Source organism: Prinia subflava, chromosome 1 (genome assembly GCF_021018805.1).
Source record: "Prinia subflava isolate CZ2003 ecotype Zambia chromosome 1, Cam_Psub_1.2, whole genome shotgun sequence".
Lineage (NCBI taxonomy): Eukaryota > Metazoa > Chordata > Aves > Passeriformes > Cisticolidae > Prinia > Prinia subflava.
The window spans coordinates 147,608,110-147,630,268 of NC_086247.1; the positions used below are offsets into that span (position 1 = coordinate 147,608,110).

The following is a 22,159-nucleotide window of genomic DNA, read 5'->3' on the forward strand; positions in this document are numbered from 1 at the left end:
TATTTCCAAGTGAAATAAACAAGTCAGATATTTGACAGGTTAGGCACCTGCTCCTAAACCTGCCCAGGCAGAGAACACTCCCTGCTGCTCAGGAAGTGATGCTCCCTGCGTTCCCCAGAGCTTCTCCCCATGGAGCAGGAGCCTTGCCTGATTGGAGCAGTGGCTCCCTCGGGTCCTTGCAGCTCTGCCAGGGGAACCAGATCCCATTTGAAGTGCAGCCCCCAGTTGAAGCCGCCCCTCACGACAGGGGAGGAGCTGTAGCTGAGGGTGTCGGCGCTGATGATGTCGATCACGGGGCACACCACGGCCCTGCGATCCTCCCGGATGGGGCTCAGCAGGGGCTGCAGCCACATCTCGTTCACCTCACAGTGACTGTCCAGGAACACCAGCACCTTCCCTGCAGAGCACACAGAGCACAGATCCACGGGCCATCAACACAAACGTGCAATTCAGTGTGTTAGACAAAGCCATACCTGCCAATTTACATGGAGATTACCTGTCAGTAAGAACTGCTTGATCTATGACACACCCTCATGCTCACCTGGTCTAAAAAGGCACCAGCATCTTTATGAAACAACATAAAATTTATGTTATAACACTAGAATAAATAATAATGGAAGAGGGAAGGAGAAAATCTCTTCCACTGAATGGAAGAATGGGAAATCTCTTCCACTATTATTCCACTACTAATAATAGTGGAAGCGATGGGAAACAGCTTTAAAGAAAACAACTTTGGAGTATGCAAATATAACAAGTGACCCCACAGACAGTATTTGGCTGGGCATGGGGAACTTCTCCCGTTCAGAAGAGAAAAAAAATTACTTAAAATTGCACTAACTGAAATGAATTTTAAGCACAGCTTGGAAAGTGCAAGCACAATCTTCTCTCTGGATTATACCATTACAGTGCTAATGAGTAAATACCAATTAAGAGACTTATCTGTCACTCAAAATTATTTAAGAAAATAGCACACACTTTCTCACATGCTAGAGAATTTAACTGAAAGCACATTCTGGTAAAGGCTGTTTATAAAGCACCAAATATTGGTTTTCCCAATTAACATTCACTGCAAGAAAAGAGCTTATACCATAAACATTGCTGTTAGATTTGAGCATTAAAAACTAAATTAGCGTACCTTAAAAGAGAGCAGATTTCATTTTAGAGCAAAAGTTTGCACATAAAACACGCAAAAAAATATTCTGCAACTACAGTATCTTGACCACATGGAGGTGCTCCTGAGATAACATTCTTTCAGGGCAAGAATAGGAAAAACTCTACATTGTGTCACTAACACTGCAGTCATTGTTTGAGATGTAGTGCAAGGGAAGACTTGAGATGATGATAACTTGTGTTCATAACTTTCAATAAAATTACTTTTTTAGAGCATTATACTGGTTTTGTTCCACAATTTTACTTACCCACTTGAAAAAACTATCTAATTTTATTGAAGGCAAATGTCTTCAGGAAGAAAAAATGAATCAACAGCTGAGACACTCACAGTGTCTCAAGGTTTAAAAACCACTCATATTTGGATTCAAATTTGTAGTTATCATTTGAGATGGTACAAGGGAAGAAAGATTTGGGATAATGCTAAATTGTATGGCTTAGAGAGTGGCATGACATGCAGAACCCCTTTAGGGGTCTAAAATTATCACAGGTCAAATATCCAACACCTGAAAAGCTGCACTACAAAAAGAGAAATGACCCTACTTCACCAACCCCCAATCAACTTATCCTCAAAGTATGCAAGGAAAAGAGATAAAAAGCAAGTGTACCTGTGGCATGAGAGGCTCCAACCATCCTTCCTCTGATCAAGCCTTCCCTCTTCTCATTTCTTACTAATTTTGTGGATTTGGGAAGCTGAGTTTTAACATATTCACTCAAGTCTTTTTTCAAGTCAGCTGAAAAAAGGAAAACACAAGTTCAACAACAGGACAGACATTCTGAAAGCTCAGTTTAAAATCTCAAGACATTTAACTCAAAAATGGCCAAAATCTTGATAAAAACAGCAGAGCTTCAAACCAAGAGTATTGTAAGGACAGTCAGTCATCCCACATCCTACACTTCCCCTCCAATGCCTTTAGTACATTACTCAAGTTAACTGGAACTACTAGACTCAAAAAAAATTGCCGTTCAAAGAAACACATTTCCAAATTCTTCTCATGGTGACTGGCATTTCCAACAGATGCAATAAACATTTCCCACAGGCAAATTATTTAAATTACTACATTCCATACATGGAAACAAATGCAGACACGTTTCAGAAGAAGCAGGAAGACACCTTATATTATCTGTGCCTGCTTAACTGATAGAACAACAGATACCAAGTACAACTCACTCACAGCTGGTTGCTTTTCTAAAACCCAAAAGGATCAAAGATTCTGCTGGCAAGCCTGTGCTTTTGAAGGAGTGCAGAGTTCACTGGAGTCTATGGGCACTACTGTAACTTAGCTAACATCAATGGCAATTTTAAGAGTAACAATACTTCTTTCACCCAAGGTCAGTGGTTTCTAACATTAAAGCAGAACTACTGAAGAGAAGATGGAGACAAAGACTGAAATAATAGAAAAGCATAAGTTAATAAGCTTATGGAAAAATAAAGAAGAATATAAAATGAGAACGAGAAACAAAAACTCAACTGAGACTTCACAGAGAACCTTGGTATAGATAGACTTTTGTCTGAGCATGTGCCAAAGTAAACATTATTCTGATGAATGTCAGCTCAAACATTAATGTTGCTGTTAAAAAGATTAATGGAATATATGTGGAAGTCAGAGCTGTAACCCTAAGGAGGAATAAGAACTTTCAGGCAGGAGATTCCCAGATGCAATTCCAAATGTTAAGATCTCAGCCTTTTCACTGCAAGGAAACGTGGTGGATCAGAAGTGAGAAGGTAACACACAGCAAGCATGATGCTAGAGGATACTCTAGGACAAAGGAAATTCTCTGGGGAAATAAAGACAGAAATCATTTGGATCACAGGAATTCTCTCCCCTCATCTGGAATAACGACATCATATGCCAGAGACAGTAGGGAAGATATCTTCAGAGAAAATCTCCTAGAAAATTGATCAAATAATCTCTAAAGTGCAATCCAAATGAGATACCCAAACAAACAGGGCACATTTGCAAACCTAAAATAAAATAGTGTTTGAATCATTCTTCACCTGATTCATTACAGCAAGTGAAGAACAGTGTACACCCGCAAAAACAATGGGCCAGCACAAAGCAGAAAAGCTCAGTTATCAAATTCAACTCTTACAGCAGCTGAGGCAAATAAATGAGGAAAGTTTCATATCTGCAAACTCCTGAAAAGAATAGAAAACAAAACAAAACCCACCAAAATAAAAAACCAAACCAAACAACAACAAAAAAAGAAAAGATGTCACATTCACACCAGGAGCTAAACCAGGTCCACAACACTGGCTTGAGCAGCAGAATGTAAGGATGTAAAGGCCAGTAGAGTTTTGACCCACACAAAATGGCATTCTGCTGGCAACTGGATCCATATCACAGATCATTCTTAACAGGCAGGTTTGTCTCAGACACATTTTGGGATTTTAGCTGTTGATCAGTTTTTGTGTGCTGCCTTTATGTCCACTGGGAACACTGATTACTTCTGATATAACCCAAAAATTGCTTCAATTCAGCCTGTCTGAGAAATTTTGCTCCAAAGAGAGAATTCCTCCCTTTTAGCCAGTCTTCAAAAATTACTTTAGGCACTACCTTCTTCCATATCTACACAACAAAGGCAAAATGGGCCCTAGGATGGGAGTCTGGAGTTATTATTATAAACTATTAAATTGGTTTTTGCAGACAATTGGTTCCTTTTCTGTTCTTCAGTCTCTCCTTCTACAGGAGAATGCCTCCAGTAACAGCCTTCAAAACACATCCTTGGGCTTTTCCATAACAGGTTAAGGCTAAATCAGGGACAAGGAGGTTATACCAGAAAAAGAAAGCCTGCCTTTCAGGGAATGGAAAAAAAATACAACAGTGGGCTTGGCTGAGCCATGGTAATGCCTGCTTAGCCAGTAAAACTGTTGATAACTGAGTCCAAGAAGCTTTTTGAGGCAAAACTAGGTGCAAAGGCCCAGGGTTTGCACAACAGCAGTGATGTGTGGCACAGCTCTCATATTTGCAGGTGAAGAACTAGAGAGAATTTCATCTAGAATACTACTTCAAAAAAAAAGGGAACAGAAGGAAAATATTTAATTAAAAAACAAAACAAAATGGCACAACAATCAAGCAATCTGCCCAAGCTCATGACATCCATAGCATAGCTAAAGTTTTTTATTTATTCCCTCAGTTCCCAAACCATCCCCAGTCCTCAGCTTTCTTCTGCTGTAAGAATCCATCCATTAAAATTAAGCACCAGCAAAAACATAGGATCGTTAGCAACAAGAGCAGTAATTCTGTGTTAACAATACCTCCTCCTGCCTTTGTCTTCAGAACATGTTCATTTGAAGTCAGAAAGACAAAAATAGCTACTTGAATGTTTTGAACTTAATTTGGTTCAAATCCACTAATTGCTTCAATTTAACAACAAACCAGAAGAGAGATGGTATTACTGCCTCAACACAGGCATCAATCAAACGCATCCTCACATTCAAAAGACTGAGTTTTGAAGTAAGGCAAGCTTTGAATACAAAACAAATTGCACAAGACACTTTATGGCAAGGCATATGTTCCCAAAACACAAAGCAAAACAAGCTTTTAAATATTACACATTCTTATCATCAAGGAATAGTGTTTGATCTTTGTTCTCTCTTGTATCTCGACATTTGATCTGACCTCAGAGAAATCAACTTCCAGCATAACAAGAGAATGCCATTCTACAACAGACATATCTAATCAGTCTCTCAGAGCAAGTGAGACCTTAAATCAGAAACCAAACAATGAGACCAAGGGAGCTATAATTATATTAAATAAAAATACAATCTAAAAATCATTTTTAAAATGCAAAAAGTTGTGGACTTGTACAGAGGTGAGCAGGGAACTTGCACAGTCCTGCTGGCAAGAACTGCTACGCTAACACATTCCTCAACAGGCATTTGGCTTTTGAAGGGCCAAAATGAAAGGCTTTTGCGGGGCCATGCTTGAATTGGGTGTCTTTCTCTGCCTTGTTTGTAAATCGAGAGAAAAAGCAGCAATCCTTCAACAGGAGCAAAGCCACTCTGCAGGGTCTGTCCCTCCAGGGCCCCTCCGTGCCTGCGGAGCCACAAGAGGCTGTCCCAGAGCCGAGCCCCGGCTGCCCGAGAGCCGCCCTGAGCCCCGGCTGCCCGAGAGCCGTGCCGAGCCCCGGCTGCCCGAGAGCCGTGCCGAGCCCCGGCTGCCCGAGAGCCGAGCCCCGGCTGCCCGAGAGCCGCCCTGAGCCCCGGCTGCCCGAGAGCCGCCCTGAGCCCCGGCTGCCCGAGAGCCGCCCTGAGCCCCGGCTGCCCGAGAGCCGCTGAGCCCCGGCTGCCCGAGAGCCGCTGAGCCCCGGCTGCCCGAGAAGACGCTGAGCCCCGGCTGCCCGAGAAGACGCTGAGCCCCGGCTGCCCGAGAAGACGCTGAGCCCCGGCTGCCCCAGAGCCGCTGAGCCCCGGCTGCCCGAGAAGACGCTGAGCCCCGGCTGCCCGAGAAGACGCTGAGCCCCGGCCCCAGCACGCTGCCGGCCCGAAAAGCTGAGCAAGAACCAAACCCGGCACTGTGCCACAGCAGTGCATCGGCGGGACTGCAGCCGGCAGTGTTGGTGTGCATTCACAGCGAGCATGGCCTCCCTGCCATCTGCTCTGAGCACCTGAGCAGCCCAAGCAAGGAACTGCTGAGAAAACCCGAACTAAGAACAATTGCTCCATGACCCCCACTCATCAGCGTGTGCAAGAGGTGAGATAAGGGTGGAGCACCCGGTGAAGGCAGGGGAAAACTGTGGCTGCTCAGCCTGGTGAAGAGAAGCTTGAGTGGAGACCTCATTGCAACCTTCGTGCATCTGAAGGAACCCTACAGGGAAGCTGGAGAGGGACTCACCAGGAACTGTAGTGACAGGGTAAGGAGGAATGAGTACAAATTGAAAGAGGGAAAATTCAGGCTAGATATTAAGAAGAAATTCTTTACTGTGTGGGTTGTGAGACTAAAATGGGTTGCCCAGGGAAGCTGTGGATGCCCCATCCCTGGAAGCATTCAAGGCCAGGTTGAATAGGGCTTTGAGCAACCTGGTCTAGTGGGAAGTGTCCCTGCCAATACAGCAGGAGTTGGGAATAGATGACCTTTCAGGTACCTTCCAGCCCCCTAATATTATTTGGTTCTATGATTACTAGCTTCAAAACCTGATTTTAAATATTAAAGCCTGTATGACACAAAGCTCATCAGTAAAGTGACACCAGTGGTAGAGAGGATGTCCCCTTGGGCATCTCTGGACACCACACATCTGTACTGGCTGGCACTCTGGTGATGGGCTGCAGTACAAACTGCTGCATCATGACTTCCACAGTTGATTTTGACCAGCCAATGAAGCACAGGAAGGCCCAGAAGTGTGATATTCCTGAAAGAGCCTCTCACCCAGCTCACTGTTGTCATCCACCAGAATGATCTCGTGCAGGAGGTGGGCAGGGGTGCGGTCCAGGACGCTGTGCACCGTGCGGAGCAGCGCGGACAAAGCCTCGTTGTAGAAACAAATCACCACGCTGGCAGAGGGCAGATCAACAGGGTAGGACTTCTCTCTGCATCTGCAAACAGGAACAGAGTGTTTGTCACTGTTTACAGAGGGGTTTCCACACAGCTGGGTCACTGCTGAAACTTCATCAATAACAAGCAAACATTAAATGTGTCGGAGGAACCCCTAAGGTGAACATAATGAGCCCAGACCTGTAGCAGCTATAGGAGGGCTCAGCAGAGTAAATTACTTTCCACATAATACAGACTCTCAGTTAACACTGCTGCTTGTTAGAAAACAGAGGGTATCATGGACTGAGGGGGGAATAAGAACCAGAGATCCTCAAGACAGAGAACAGAAGATAGTGAGGGCTTGTTTCAGCTGTCAAAACCCTCAGGTAGCTCAGACAGTTCAAACATGACATGAGGCTCACAAAAATGACACAGCTTTATTGGGCAGCTGCTGGAGGCAGGGTTGGATATCCCAGAAAACCTGCACTGGTGCTAAATACCTATTTACACAACCAACGTTGGGATTCAGAGGACAGATTAAGACACTTAAGTCTAGTCACTGCTGCTAGGGCAGTCTAAATAATGTTCAGCTCACCCTAAGGCTGTCAAGAGTGTTTTGTCAGCTGAAGAGCTCTGCATGCTTCATTAACTGCACTGACTGGATCTCTGCTAATTATAATAAAAGCAGAGATAACTGGCTAACAAGCAGTTATCTAAGCATCTAAATTTGCAAGATGAATCCCACTCAAAGCAAAAGATCATTCTTTCTTCTTATTTTCAAAGCTCATCCTTACTTTTAATAGGGCCAAGTATCACAGGTTAATGCCGTATGAAGGTGCCAGGCATGGGAGGATCCAATAAAAATAAGAAATAAGAAATGAAAACCCAGAAGTATAGAAGAAAAGCTTTCATTTGCTTAGAATGAGCTCAATTCTGGGGAAAAAAATCAGCAAGTACAATTCATTATATTCCAGAGAAACCACTAGAAAAACTGATGCATGCTTATTTATTTTTCAGTGTTGGGAGTTATTGTTACAGAGGTGAGTTGTCTCCCTCACATGCGCCAGGCAGATTATTGAAAAACATCTATTTTTTAATCGAAAATATTCAGAGCAGTGCACAACCTATCACATACTAAATTAAAATTAAATACTAAATTAAATATTAAATACTACATCAGGTGTAACAAGCCATTGAGCACATGAAACTATACCACATTCTGTCCAAAAATCAGCACCTACTTTGCATCTCTGGTATCAGGCACCTCCCTGTGGTATCCCAGTCGATTGCTGATAAGCATATTGAAAGCATGCTTCTGATAGCCCAAGTCTCTCACTTCCTGATCTTCTTCATTAAAAATCATTCCTGCAAAAGAAACATGCCAAGATCAGCTAACAGGCTCAAAAACATCGTTTGAAAGAAATCAAGGATTGAAGCATATGCTTTAACCTCTCCTAAACCCCATTAGGCTCTTAAAAATCCCCCTGGTTTTGCCAGGTATGTATTTATGCAACTATTTCTGCTCCATCTCACAAACAGGCAGCACTTACGAGTAGCCCTTGCAGCTGTAATAAAATTAAATCCCTCTCCAAAGACTGCTGGCTCCACTGTGTTTATTGCCTCCCTTCACTCATATGGCCTCTAATTCTTAGCACCACCTAAAACCAACATCAAACAAGCAACAGAGGATAGACTTTGGCACACAATGAATCAGCATCTATCCCTACAGGTGACGGGTCTGTAATGGGATTTTTGAGAGAGGAAATACATTTAGCATTGTAGAAAAATCCTCACCGTTCCAGTGTCATGCAGTTCTGAAGTCTGTGGTAACAAAAATAGCTATGCAAGAACTGTAAACTTTTTTTTATCTCACCTGGGACTTTGACAGCAAGTAAAATACCAGCAGAACTGCTGTTTATTGATTATTTTAGCAGAAGTGGCAACTGTTACTGAGCACTGCAGAAGTAACTGTTGGTAGTAGGAAATGCACTGTTATAAACCAAGATGAAATTTTCAATGCCATCCTGCCTGCCCCGACTTAGTGCTGTGGACTTCTCTCACTGAGCCATTCACTCACCAGTGTGAGTGAAATAAAACATTGTGGCACTTCACAAAACTCCATGAGGGAGAGACAGCTGGTGTCTGCCACCACCTCTGCCTCTAGCCACTTCTGCAACAAATCACATAAAGTGATTATTTTTTACTGTCTCTATTCAGCTGGCTGCACAGAATGAGATGCCTGTCACCTCTTCAGTTATTATCAAGCTACACTGAAATTTCACTGAAGTTTCAGTACAAGAAGTGAGCAAGGATCACATAAGTTATCTCCCTCCATTCTGCCCATCATCTCCATATCATTCAAAATCTGCAGAAAATAGTTAACACAAGGGTTCCTCATTCACATGCTACCATCCTTCCAGGAAAATATGTTTCATACATTTACAGATTCATTCAGATTGAAAGGGATGTCTGGTCTAACCTCCTTCCCAGAAGCAGGTCCAGCTAGATCAGGTTGCTCAGAACCAGTGCAGTTAAGTTTTGAAAGCCTTCAGTACATCCAAAGATGGAGATTCTACAACCTCTTATTTCCCTGTTTAAGCATTCGACCACCATCACACTGAAAATGTTTTTCCTCTTCCATAACTGAAATGCCCTTGCTCCAATTTCTTATCATAATCCCATGCACTCTGGAAGAAGTCTGCCTCCATCTTCCCTCCAGCCTCCTATTCAGCTGCTGCTGGCAGCAATAAAATCTCACCCTCAGCCTTCTCTCTGAGGCAGAATAAACTCAATCCTCTCAGCCTGTCTCCACACCTCATGTTCTCCAGTTTTCACCAGCCATGCAAAAGCCAGCTGAGCTCAAGCCTGGAGAAAATGAGTTGGGTTAAACACAAAATAGAAGTAATTTTTAAAGTTTGAAATGGAAAAAAGCTTCAGAACAAGTAATCCATCTGAGCCTTGAGAGCACAGCTGTGTCCCAATGACAAGTCTACCTACGGATACCAGGTGACATTCTGCAGGGAATTCCATGCACCCACATTCCCACCATTTACATTTACCACCCTGTGGCTTTTAGTCTCGAGTCCAGCAATGGCAATGCAGCTGTGATATCAAACAGCTCAAGAGTCAGTGCCCTGACATTTGTGCAGGAGCAAGTGGGAAGTGCTGGGTAGTATGATATCTGTGAGATAAAGGGGACACTCCCACACAGTGTCCTGGGACAGTGCTGCTCAGAGTGCTCCCACTGGGATGAGCTGTGCTGAGGGGGTGGGAATGAGGTCTGTTTGCAGTGGCAGTGTCACCACCCCATCCCTAAGAGCCTAGAGGGGATACTCAATCCTCTAATGAACCACATCCATTCCCAAAAGAACATCTCCAGCTGGTCAGTTCAGACACCCAGCTCCATTATTCTGGCATAATCAGTAGCACAATGTGCTGTGGTCACCTTAAAATGTTTTCTTCATACCAAGCATAAGTTCAAAACACATTCCAAATGTTTCATTCTACAGTCCATCCACAGCGAACCATTAACTACATTTTTCTGATCTTATGAATATATTCAAGGAGTGCTAATATTTTTAAAACCTTCTTATGAGGAACAGTATCAAATGCATGCAAAAGATCTGAAAGATTTCAGTTCTAACAGCAGACAGAAACCCTTGGAAAATAAGGGGTTTGCAATCAAAACCTCAGTTTAGGCTTACGTGGCTCTCACAGGTTAATGAAAAAAAGACAGATTGACCTACCAGATGACAGTTTGGTTTTGACTATCATACACCAACTTTCTTTTCTTTTTTTTTTTTTTTTTTTGCTTTGCAGGATCATCACTGTCCTACCCTAGACAGACTTCAGGAAGCTCTTTCCTAAAACACCTCATCTTAAGAGCTGTCTCCTGACGATTCCTGTAGAATTTATCCTGGCACTGTAACTCCCCTTGGCTTTCACCACCCAAACCAGTCACTTGGTTTGAAGATCAAAGGACTTCTCAGCTAAAAAGCTCCATTTCTTTCCTGGCCCAGACTGAATAGCTGGAAAGAAATGGCCACCTCTGGACTGGCCTTAACCTCACTTGGCACTCAGGCTTTTTGCAGTGAACTGAAAAACACTTGTGATGCCACAGGGCAACATGAACCGCCATTTCTCTAAGATATTCACACAGCTCTAACGACCAGCTCAGAAAGTGAAATTTGGTAAAGTTCTCTAAACTCACAAAGCTTGTGATTCACCATCTGTTCAGTCATGACAGGGGACTTCACTGAGAGCTGAGCATTGAACCCTGGCTATGAAGGTTTCTGTGCTGCATTCCCCAAAGCAGCAGCAGAAACCAACACCCCAACACTTCTGACTCCAGACTCACACCAAGTTTTAAGCCAGTACACAATATGCCTTTTTGCACATCTAAACACAGCAGTGAATATGCTGTAAGCACTAGAATACACGAAGCATTTTCATTTGGAACACAAAACTAAATCACCTCATTGATGAAACATGCTCTAGTGAAAAATACAGACCTTTGCTGGTATAAAATAGGCAGGATTTGGCTCTGAACATTGTCATCTCAATCTTGCATTGTAAGTTTGTCCTACATGCATTTCTTGTAGATTAAGTAATAATCCAAGCATATTCTCCAAATCAGCTGGTCCTCTTCATTGTTTATTGATATAAAGCTATTTTTAATTACTGCATGTAGCTAGAGTTTCTCTGTAGCTAACTGAAGCTCATGTATTTAAGCCTAATTAATACAGGAGTAAGATATGAAACAAGAACACACTGAACCTTCTGAAAGCAAGATGTAGCTCATCAGGGGCAGACCCTGCTGTAACCCAGTCCTCATCAGCACTCACACAGCACAAATGTAAATGCTAGGGGAGTGTATTTTGGGTTAAGGACTGTAGAATAAATTTTAAGTAATTCCTAATGAAGAGAGCCACGAGTACCGCCTGCATTTTAACAAACAAAACTTCATCATTATACACTTTCCCCTGAGAGTTGTTTTACAGAAAAATATCTCATTTCTCTTGTTGTTTTCCTAAGTTTGTCACCAACGCCAAAAAACCACTTACCCATTTCAGGAGAGAATTCGACCTCCCCCTTAACTGGATCCTGGATATGATTTCCAAAAGAGTTTCCTATCTTATTCTCTTTCTGTTGCAATTCAGGTATATGAACTGGCCCTCGTGTAAAACGGGGGTAGAATTTTTTTGGAAATGGCCTCTGAGGCTCCAGCCCCTTGATGGGCACATTCTTGAAGGATTGGTTCTCCTCACTGAAGTTGAAATAAACAAAGAGCAGAAGTGTCCAGGTCACGGATGTGAAGAGGCACCCATAGCAGAAATAACGAAGTGTGACACTGCCCATTGTACACTCAGCATCCTTGAGGGCCCATTCTCAATTACCTGAAAAAGAGTGAGAATACACATTTTGAGAGGGCTGCTCCCTTATACAATATGAAAAACACACTTGATAGGTTACTCCTCTGTTAAATGATTTTTAGAACTTAAACTTTAGGCATAGACCTTAAGAAGTAAATACCTTTCCACTCTCCCATTCAAAAAGTAAACATGACCAGTTTTCACATTTAATATGGATACCACTGCTTTAAACTATGGAGCAAACAATCACTAAGAGCCCAGTGACATACCACAACTAAAGGTAAAAATTATTAATTTTCCTCAGAATAGTTATATAATTCTCTCTGCTCTAGAACAGTATATTTCCAGTATGCCTGCCTTGAATTAAACATATAACTATATAATTAAATATACTATACACAGGGAATTGATTCTTCATGGAATTGTTTTGGCTGGAAAGGACATCTGGAGGTCACTTTGTCCAACCCCCTTACTCAAGCAGGGCCACTCTGAGCCAGAGGAGGTCCACGTGTATCCATTTTTGTAGCTCAGATCCTATCCTAAAGCAAGGAATGAGAGACCACAGATTCAAAAAAGCTACGTGGTTCACTTCTTCTTGCCCCAAATTTAAGAACAGACTTCATAAGTGACCCAGGAGTTCCAGACAACATGGGGTGCAAATGAACAACACACAGAACTAAGACAGTCACATTTACAGATAATCTTCTCCACAGAAAGCAGACAGAAGGGATAGGAAAAGAAGGAAAAGCTCTAAGGTAATTTACTGGGTTCCTCCAGGCCTCTGTAGATTCCAGAAAAGCTTTCATGTTCCCTGGAGGAGCTGCCTATCTAGAGCTGGAAGGAAGCAACCCAGACTGGAGTTTTACTTTAGACATCCACAAGACAATTTGCCCAAGCTATACTGAAAATTACTGTCATAAGCAAAACTGTGAAGCAAATGAAGCTGGTGAAAATATTTTACTTATGGGCCAGGAGAATTGGGTAGACTTTCTGGAGTTCCCCAAATCTAAAAAAGGCTCAGCAACCTCCCCCCACCCTGCAAAAGAAACCCAAAAAAACCAACCAAAACCAACAAAATCTCCAAACAACACACAAAGCCCCCCCACACTAACAAAAAAACTCCACACAACTGTATAGCAAAAACTGTACAGATCAGCTCCCCAAACTCAGGGGGAAAAAACAAATGTTGACTCAAAGAATTTGATTTCTTTCATCACTATCTAACCACAACAAATTCTTTGTACAGTAACAAAGAGTCAGGAAATGTGGCAGTGTGCAAAGGCACAGTGACAAGGAAATAATCACCTTTTAATTAGCAAAAGCTTTATTTTAAGAAAACAAATATTGGGGTGCGAGTCAATCATTTATGCTGATGCATTTTCGAACTACTCAAAAAGTCAGAAACTACCAGAGGTTTTCAGGTCAGTCTGGCAAAGAACAAACCAGAACATTTGTGAGTACAAACAAATTATTCCTTCTCAATATGGGAAACTATTAAATAAAGGTAGAAGCTGTTAATGATCCCAAAGAACATTATAAAGACATCATTTACTTTGGCAATATAACTCTGAGTCCTTAGTGACTTGCATCCAAAAAGAATGTACATCAAAATTCAAGCTTACATTTCCCAGACTGCAGCAGGCCATCATCTCCCGAGAATAAAATATCCACAGAGTAAAGCAAAAAATCAAAACCCACCCTTCTCAAAAATAATTTATCCATTGTTCTTACCATGTCAAACTCCTTCTCCTCTTCAAGACAACAATCTACAGAGCAGTTGAGCCCAAGGAGCTTAAAAAGGTCTTACACAGGGTTTAAATCTCAGGCTGACCCTGTGCATACAGATGAATTGCACTCTCTGTGAAACGGGCTCTAACAGTGTCACACAGAAACCTTGCTGCTTAACTGCAAAGCCATGAAATTAGTCAGGCACTGAATGCTCTGGGGCAGAAATGATTGAAGAAAATCCTCATTTTCACTAGCAGAATAGGTTTACCAGTTAGAGAAGTGCAGATGACCAATTCCCAGTGCCTCACACCCTGTGCTAACACAAGCACACCAAGGTGAACCTTGGCTCAGAAAAAGCACGCAAGGCTGCAGAGGAGCAAGAGCAGATAAACAGTTATATCCTCTCATTATAATAATTCTTCTTGCTCGGCAGGCTGCAGACAATTAATGCTTCTCCATAAAACAGGATCTGGGTGCTTGCCAGGTTCTTTTTGTGTGGCCACCAGAAGGTCATCTGCTGTAAGATTTGTCCAAGCCTATGTACAGTCCCTCAAAAACTGCTAGAGGTGGTTTTCCATTCACTGTGGTAACACAGATGGACAATCCTAACATGCACTGACACTTTGGGAGAGAACTGTCCTAGTAAGATAAAAATTGCTATAACAGAGAAGGAACCTTTTCATTCCAGAGTTGTTTAAGGGTACATCTACACTGCAGCTTGCACAGAAAAAACAATCTACTCTGGTAACAGTCAGAAGACAGGCACACAGAGCAGAACTCCTCACGGATTAAATACTTCCCCAGTTCCTTGCATCTCTTTCATAGCTCAGAGCTACACCTGCTGCTGTGGCACTTCCAGCCACAGTAAGGTTAAAATTTGCTGTGGCTGACATCAGACACACTCAGATTAAAGAGGAAGGGATGAACTGCTAATCACCAGAGCGAGGACATTGCTGTACACCCCTTCCATCACTGACCAGACTAAAAGCTCATGCTTGCCTACTGCTACAAAAGTTACCAATGCAAACCAAAGCTAAATAAACCAAGTATAATTTCCACCTGATCCTTGCTAGATCTGCTTCATCATCTTTTCCTCTCCTTCATCATTCTGGCATTTTGTAAAATGATAAAGATGTTGAAATACTGCATTTAAATCAAATGACAGAGCTTCCACAATGCACAGCCTGTGCCCATTCAGTACCTTGCTATTCAATCAAGACATTTGGTAATTTATTTGGCAGGAAAATACAGACTCACTATGTAGACCATTCTGAAGGCAGAATGGAAAAAAAAGTTAACTCTGTAAATGAAAAGCACATTGAGGCTTATTAGTTTACTTTATTCACCAACACATATGTATTTCCACAAACACTGTCCTTTGGATTTCAACCACTTCTACCATTTCAGCAGACAGAGTCAGATCTGTGTCAGAGCTGCACACTCCACTTTTAGTTTTAGGTTGACTGACTCCTTACAGATGTGCTTTAGGCCAGAGGAGATTTCATGTCAGTCCTGCTTGGGATCTTCCCTGAGGAACCAAGAGAACCTTTCCAGCCCTACACTTCTATGCATACAAAACACTATCACATGAATGCATATCTGCCCCTCCTCAACATACCAAGAAACAAGAACCCCTCCCCTCATTTCAGTGTGCAACAAAAAATAACCACTCTGATAAAGTGCCAGAGGGAGAAGGAGAGGACTGCAGCTGGGCACAAGGACACAGGAGGAAACATTCACTTCACGGAGCCTGACACTCAACCCTTGATTCTTACCTCAGTCATCTCCCTATCCATGACCTCCTTCCATGTAGGCACAGGGAATAAAAGTCTTACTCTGTCCAGACTCCTTTGCTTTCTTTCCAGTGTTGTGAAGTCTCCTAGGAAATTCATTTTGCCAATTTACCCAACAACTGTCTCAGCCTATGGGTGGTCATAACACTTCGATGAGTGTCTTAAACATCCATCCTCTCCTCCTTTATTTCTTCCTCACTTTTTTTTTTCCTTAAATAGAGAAAACCTGTTCCTGAATGCAGGAGATGCAAAGGACATGCCTTTCAAATCCAAAGTATTAGGATCTTTCTCAGCCCTGATACATACTGCATGAAAAAAACAGATTATATGTATTTTTAACTCAACAGCTAAAGCTCTGTTAATGCAAGCACAGCTGGCAGGTTTGAACAGTTACACAGAAACAACTGAAATAAAAAAAGCAGAATTGTATTATTCAAATAACTAATGGGCTCATAATAATAATTTTTACCTATGCAATACTGTAACAATGAGTTCAGTCACCCCCTTTCTATTTATTTATTCAAGTACAAACAAAAATACTAAACGCCACAAAAGAATAATCCATGATCTAAACACAGCAAGAAGAATTGTTTCACAATACAGTTCCTCACAAATTTTCCTGGAAAGAGACTAGGTTTGAGGGTCGATCATCCATCTCCCCTTCATTTCTAAAAAGCAGTACAGCTGCCAAAAGTAAAAAAAAAAAAAAACCACTTCAAACAATTCTCCTTTCCAAAAACTCAAGTAGTAAAGAACATCCAGAATAAACAGAAGGCATTTCCTTTCCCTTGGCAAGATGGGGGCTTCCAGAGCAAGTAATAAATGCTAACACCTTCAAGTATTTTACAGGCATTCATTCTCATGCCCTAGAGATGAATGGAGTTCATGACTGTTCACTCTGGTGTACTCAGGAATCCAGAGAAACTTCAACATAACAAACACAAATCACCCAAGGTGGCACAATCTCCTACATCAGGAAATTACAATCCAGTTTGGAGGCAAGAAAGGAAAAAACATATCACAGAAGCTGCCTCCATCAGCATCAGCTCAGAAGAGACCAAGACTGAAGGAACAGTATTCTGAGAATTTCTAACCAAATATTCAGCCTTTCAGTGTCTCTCTTTTTGCTCTATTTTGACTGTCATTTATTTATTGCATGACAGTTTTCCTTTGGCAAAACCTTGGAACTGAGTTTGCAGACTCACATACCAGAAATGCCAGGAGAAAAATACTGCTCTCTAATTTCCACAAATTCCAGTACACAAGTCTCAGTTCCTTGCACAAGTAGTAAATAATTGATTTTTTTAAGAGAACTATAAAGGTTAAATATTAGTAACTCAATAAAAGTCTCCTAAATGCAATCAATCCCAAAGCTGAGAACCTCTCCAGGAGCCCACCTACCAGACCTGAGCTGCAGTACTCTGTGCAACAGGCTTTCCATGTCACAGCAGCTTCTTTTAGCAGCCTTACACCACCACCATGCCCCTCATTTCACACATCAAGCCCAGGAATATTTCCATTCATTTAATAACTGGCCCAACAAGGATACAACTGTGTTCCCCTGCAAAGCCCAGGAGGGTTTGTTGTTAGTAACCTGTGCAGCTCTCAGAAACACTGACCCAATGTGTTGGCCTTGGATATTTTTAAAGGAAGCAGAAAATGTCAACCACAATACACAATATTTTGGCTTAAAGAGCAATATTTGCTACAGATTCTATGACCTGCCACTGCTTAAGCACTGACATCTGCTTGGATTAACCTCAACAGCTTTATAAACACACCTTATGAGTAGATATTTCATAACTGTGCCAGAACTCATGTTTGTCAGAGGTCAAACAGAGGATCAGACTAACCTCAAGATTTTCGAAATAGGAGTAAAAATTATTTGAGAAAACCTTAAAGTCTGCTTGTAGTTTTTCCAAGAACAGCTTTTCAATTAAAAAAACCAGGGAAAGACAGATACACGACTCATACTACCCAGGTCCCCTTCAAGACTACCTGTGTATTTTGGAACTATACTGAGGCAAGGAACAGATGTGTATAATCTTCATTTTTAAAGAGCATTCTACCAAAAAAAAAAAAAAAAAAAAAAAAAAAAAAAAAAAAAAAAAAAAAAAAAAAAAAAAAATTAAACGACTTTATCTTCCTACAGAGTATTAGGATAATTTGCTGCATGACCTTCTATGGATGCTTCTAGTTTTTACTTTCCTATTTTTTGGGGGAGCAGAACACAAGAATATAAAAATACTCTTCATGAATGCAACTTTGCTCTTTTAACTGCTTTAACTCCTCCTACATTTCTTGGCCTCCAAGATGTTACAGCTACCCATGAACTGGCTTCCCAATTTATTGGCTAAACCACTATCAAACAAAGCATTAATAGGAAAATGAACGAGTTTAGGAAGAAGTAGTGTATTACTGCAATAATAAACATTCATCACACAAACACAGATTCCATTCACACACCTTCTGCACTTGCACAAGAATTATTTTTTTTCCAGGCAACCTTTCTGTTAGAATCTCTCTCTTCAGGGAGAGTCACAGTTAATAGACCAGCAAGATGAAAAAGGGACTCCTCAGGCAGCTTTTGCTTCAGATCCAACACACATCACTAGGAGCAACATCCACTGAATATACAGCCAGAGCAAAAGTAATAGACACTTCCAAACAAAAGTGCTCCAGAATCTAAGCACCAAGCCAATTTAGTTCCTTCTTAAAAAACCCTCCTACAGGATTGTTTTATCACTAAATTGGATCTACCTAGCAGTTTGTTTTTAATTAAAAATCACCATTAATTTTTGACCTTACAGAGGGATGGGTGATTGCACTTTATGAATTAAGTGGCTTTTTTTGACAGAATACAGGCAAGTAACTACTCATGTAAAGACAGGTTGGGCCTCCAGGAAGCTAAATGGTGACATTCTGCAAGGACAGATGCCAAGTCCTGCACCTGGGACAGACAAACTCTGTGGCTGCTGGCACAGCCTGAGGAGCAGCTCTGCAGAAAAGGAGCAGCCAAGGTCTGGCTAAGGCCAGAGCACAGCCCTGCAGCAAGGAGAGCTGAGGATGGACCCACAGGAGCACAGGCTGAGCCAGGAGTGCAATTCCAGAGCTCCCTGCGACCACAGGCAGAGGACAACACCCAGGAGGGATTTGCCAGGACAAGAAAGGCATCAGGAAACTGCAGTGAGGTCAGTGAAAGGCCACCAGGACGGTCACAGGCTGGAACACTTGCCCTGTGAGAACTGAGGATGCTGGGCTCCTTCAGCCTGCAGGAGAGCTTTGGGATGAGAACTAAAATAGCAGCCTGTTGCTACCTACAGGGATATTACCAAGAAAACAGAGCCAGGCTATTCAGTGAGGTACAAGCTAGGAGAAAAAAAGAATTAAAAAAGACTAATGTTAAATCCTGTTAATGTTCAGTCACACCAACACTCATTCACAGAAATATCCTGTGGACCACAGGCTGTCCTCTTGCATAAGACCACTGTTCCCATTCATTTTAATGAGATGACACATAAAGATCTATTTTTAATTGGCCTCTGCAAGTCCCTTCTAAATTCAACTTTCAAAGCTTTGGGAGCCAACAGTTTAGTCATTTCAGCACAGATATACAAATCCATGTCATACCACCTAAAATAAATCCTCCTGGAATGAATACAAAATCTTGAGCAACATTTTACAGATAATCTTAAAATACCAACAATATTCATTATATTTTAAAGATAAAGAAAGGCACATACATTAGTTGCATGAACTGCTGAAGACCTATGAAACTACACTCTGAGTATATGAAGTGTGAAAAGCTTTAAGTGTTTTAGGACAAATTTTTAAATTAGCTTGTTAAGTCTTTACATTCTTAGCCCTCATTTTTTTCCCCAGTGTCAAATGACTCACTTGTATACTGATTTGTATTTCAGTTTTTGGGCTTTAACCAGAGATGTCTAAATATTGCATAGTACAATTTTCAAATCTGTGAACTACACATTGAAACACCTCTTCTAGGAACATAAATTTGCTTATCAAGCTTTTTGGAATTTCTCAACTCCAGTTAAAAAGCTTTACTTAGCAGGCTGCCATTCCAGAGTGTATGCAAACACTTTGGCTTTTTTATAATAAAAATGTGAAATTCCTCCTTTATCCACTTGCATTTAAAAAAAAAAGCATCCTTGAAGAAACATTCAAGTATCTTCTGCATTAACATCTTCCACTTCTTTGTCAACAATAAAACATATTGGGTTTTTCCCTAACTGATAAAGTATTCCTTTCTCCCCACATATTACTCCACTTCATAAAGTGAGAGTATTTCATGAGGGCTCTAATTCAAGGACAAAATTTTAATGGAAAAAACAGTTACAAGTTTGGGAAAGAAAAGCTTTTGTGAGTCAGGATTTCATGTTAACAAACAGCTGAAAAGAACACCAGGTTTAGTTACAACCAGTGGTACAACATTGCATATAGAAAAGTAACATAATAGTTCAGCCTGATTAGAGAAAACAAGGACTCTTGGATTAGAAATACAAGCTTACCAAAATCCTAGTTCTCAGTTCTGGGTAAATAAGTGCTATACTGTACACAGTTTCATGCTGCTGCAGTGTCCTCGTTCCCCTCCAATAAAGCTTCTTATTTCCCAAAGCACAACTAGAAGAAAGAAATTCTTACCTATCCTCCTGACAAACGCTCCGTAGGCTGCTGGGCTGGATGTTCCTTTAAGCCATCTGGCACACAAATACATGTCATGCCATTCCTGGAGTCCTAAAAATACCTTCAGCCTTTTTTGTTGCTAATAAATACTTTCTTTTAATTCAAACTGCAAGGTTTTCTTTTCATCAGTAAAACCAGCTCTGAAAGCCGGAATGTCTCCAAAGAAAACTGTAATGCATTTAGTAATAAAGCCCCTTCCTTCTTCACAGAGCTTAGAAAACAGCAAGGTTAAACACCCCACAAGTTGTTCCTCATTGCATCTCTCTCACATGAAAGATCCACGCATCTAAATATTAGTTTAACAACCCTTCAGCACTACATACAAATGCAGAATGTAAGAGAGCTTGCAAGGTCAACTGCACACAAATAAGCTGCTTAATACCTTTCCTAAACGTTTAAAATCTGCTTAGCTGTTCTTCACATTTTACGTCTGCAAAGCTCACCGAAATAACAACAAAAATGCAGATTCATGCAAAAGAATTAGATTAGTGCCACTTCCAGAGGAGCAGCTGAACTGTGGAACCCTCACCTTTTTCCAGAAGAGTCGGCACTAAAGCAGAGCAAGGTTACACAGGGAGAGCACATTGCAGCAGCAGCAGTGTCTTCATTCCCAGTGAACAATGAACCGCTGAGGCAGAAACTTTAACACTTTGCTGCTTGAGTCCTGCCTGGGAACGGGGTAACAAACACAGGTTTTTCTAGGAAAACAGGCCAGCTTGGATGGTCTGAGGACACCAGAGCTGCATTTGACTGCATTCACTACCCCAAAATCGTCAATATATTTTTCTCTCTGGAATTATTTTTCACATCTCTTTTATTATGTTTTTCAAGCTGATGCAGGATCCACATATCAATGCATGAATTTGGCAATATACACATGGTCGTTTTCCTGCTACTCACATAATCAATCAGTAACATTCTTTGTCATGACTAGACCACAGTAATGCTAGACAAAATGATCATTAAGTGGTATAAAATTTCCCTTACTCCTCATTTCCAAATCACTAGGAACTTCATAAGATTCCCACACTTTGACAGAAATTTTCTAGGTATGTTTCCTATTCATCTTCAGAAAATTTCATCAAAAGTGCATTGCGCTTTTTTCCAGTCTTTTACAAGGAAAGTGAAAACACATTTTCTAATTCTTTAAAAAAAAAAAAAAAAAAGACAAAATTAAAAAATTTTGTGCAACCCTTCTGACAAAAAAAAAAAAAAGCTAGCAGCAAATCTGTTGACAAACCAGACCTCACTGAAGGCCTTTTGAGAGGGACAGTGGTAGAAAGAGGGGTTGGCCAGTCTGTTTCATACCTGTCACTACTAACCATGGAAACTGCACTTGGCACAGGTTCTGCAGCAGCTCCCAGAAGAAATCTGCCATCCACCTGTGCAGAACTCAGTCCTGATATCAACAGCTGGATCCAAAAAAATACACAAAAGACATCTGCCAGCTCACACTGGAAACTCCGGAAGACTCCTCCTGAACATGTATAAAATACAAAATCACTGCTATTATGTTACTATTTGTACTAGACAGTGGGAAACTGCCTTAATGCAAATTGTTACATTGTTATCCTGCAGCATCAGATAACAATTCCTAGACCTCTGTGCCTACTCCTCACAAACCATCCAAGTCTACTTCATCTCTCTCCTTCTCCTTCTCAATAGGCAGAAATGTATATAAAAATACTTTGTTCAGGATCAAACCTCTTTATGAAGCCTCAGTAACTGATATAAGCATAAGGATTCATCTGTTTAAAAAACCCCAAACAACAAAAACCAAACACAAACAAAAATATAAACAATAGATGAAACACAGCCCCAGAATTAATCTTGAGGTTAAAACAAGTTACAGTTTAAATCCTTAGATTGCCTCTAAAGGAAAATATTTAACTCATGCTAAACTGCTTGGAGTTCTTAACCC

General features: G+C 41.2%; 1 protein-coding gene across 4 annotated transcripts in view; it reads right to left on the reverse strand.

Annotated features, from left to right (window-relative positions):
- Positions 1–22,159, reverse strand: part of GALNT11 (polypeptide N-acetylgalactosaminyltransferase 11) — a 48,004-nt gene that overhangs the window by 20,216 nt on the left and 5,629 nt on the right. For 2 of the 4 annotated variants that reach the window (XM_063416197.1, XM_063416207.1), the window contains exons 2-6: positions 11,705–12,037; positions 7,883–8,006; positions 6,537–6,703; positions 1,776–1,901; positions 148–397 (exon numbers count right to left, since the gene is read on the reverse strand). In XM_063416197.1, coding sequence (XP_063272267.1) covers positions 148–397; positions 1,776–1,901; positions 6,537–6,703; positions 7,883–8,006; positions 11,705–11,999 — 962 coding nt within the window. In that variant the 5' untranslated portion in view covers positions 12,000–12,037. Of the gene's footprint in view, positions 1–147; positions 398–1,775; positions 1,902–6,536; positions 6,704–7,882; positions 8,007–11,704; positions 12,038–16,935; positions 17,112–22,159 lie in introns of those variants that run through there. The other 2 variants (XM_063416190.1, XM_063416182.1) reach the window with 2 other exon arrangements.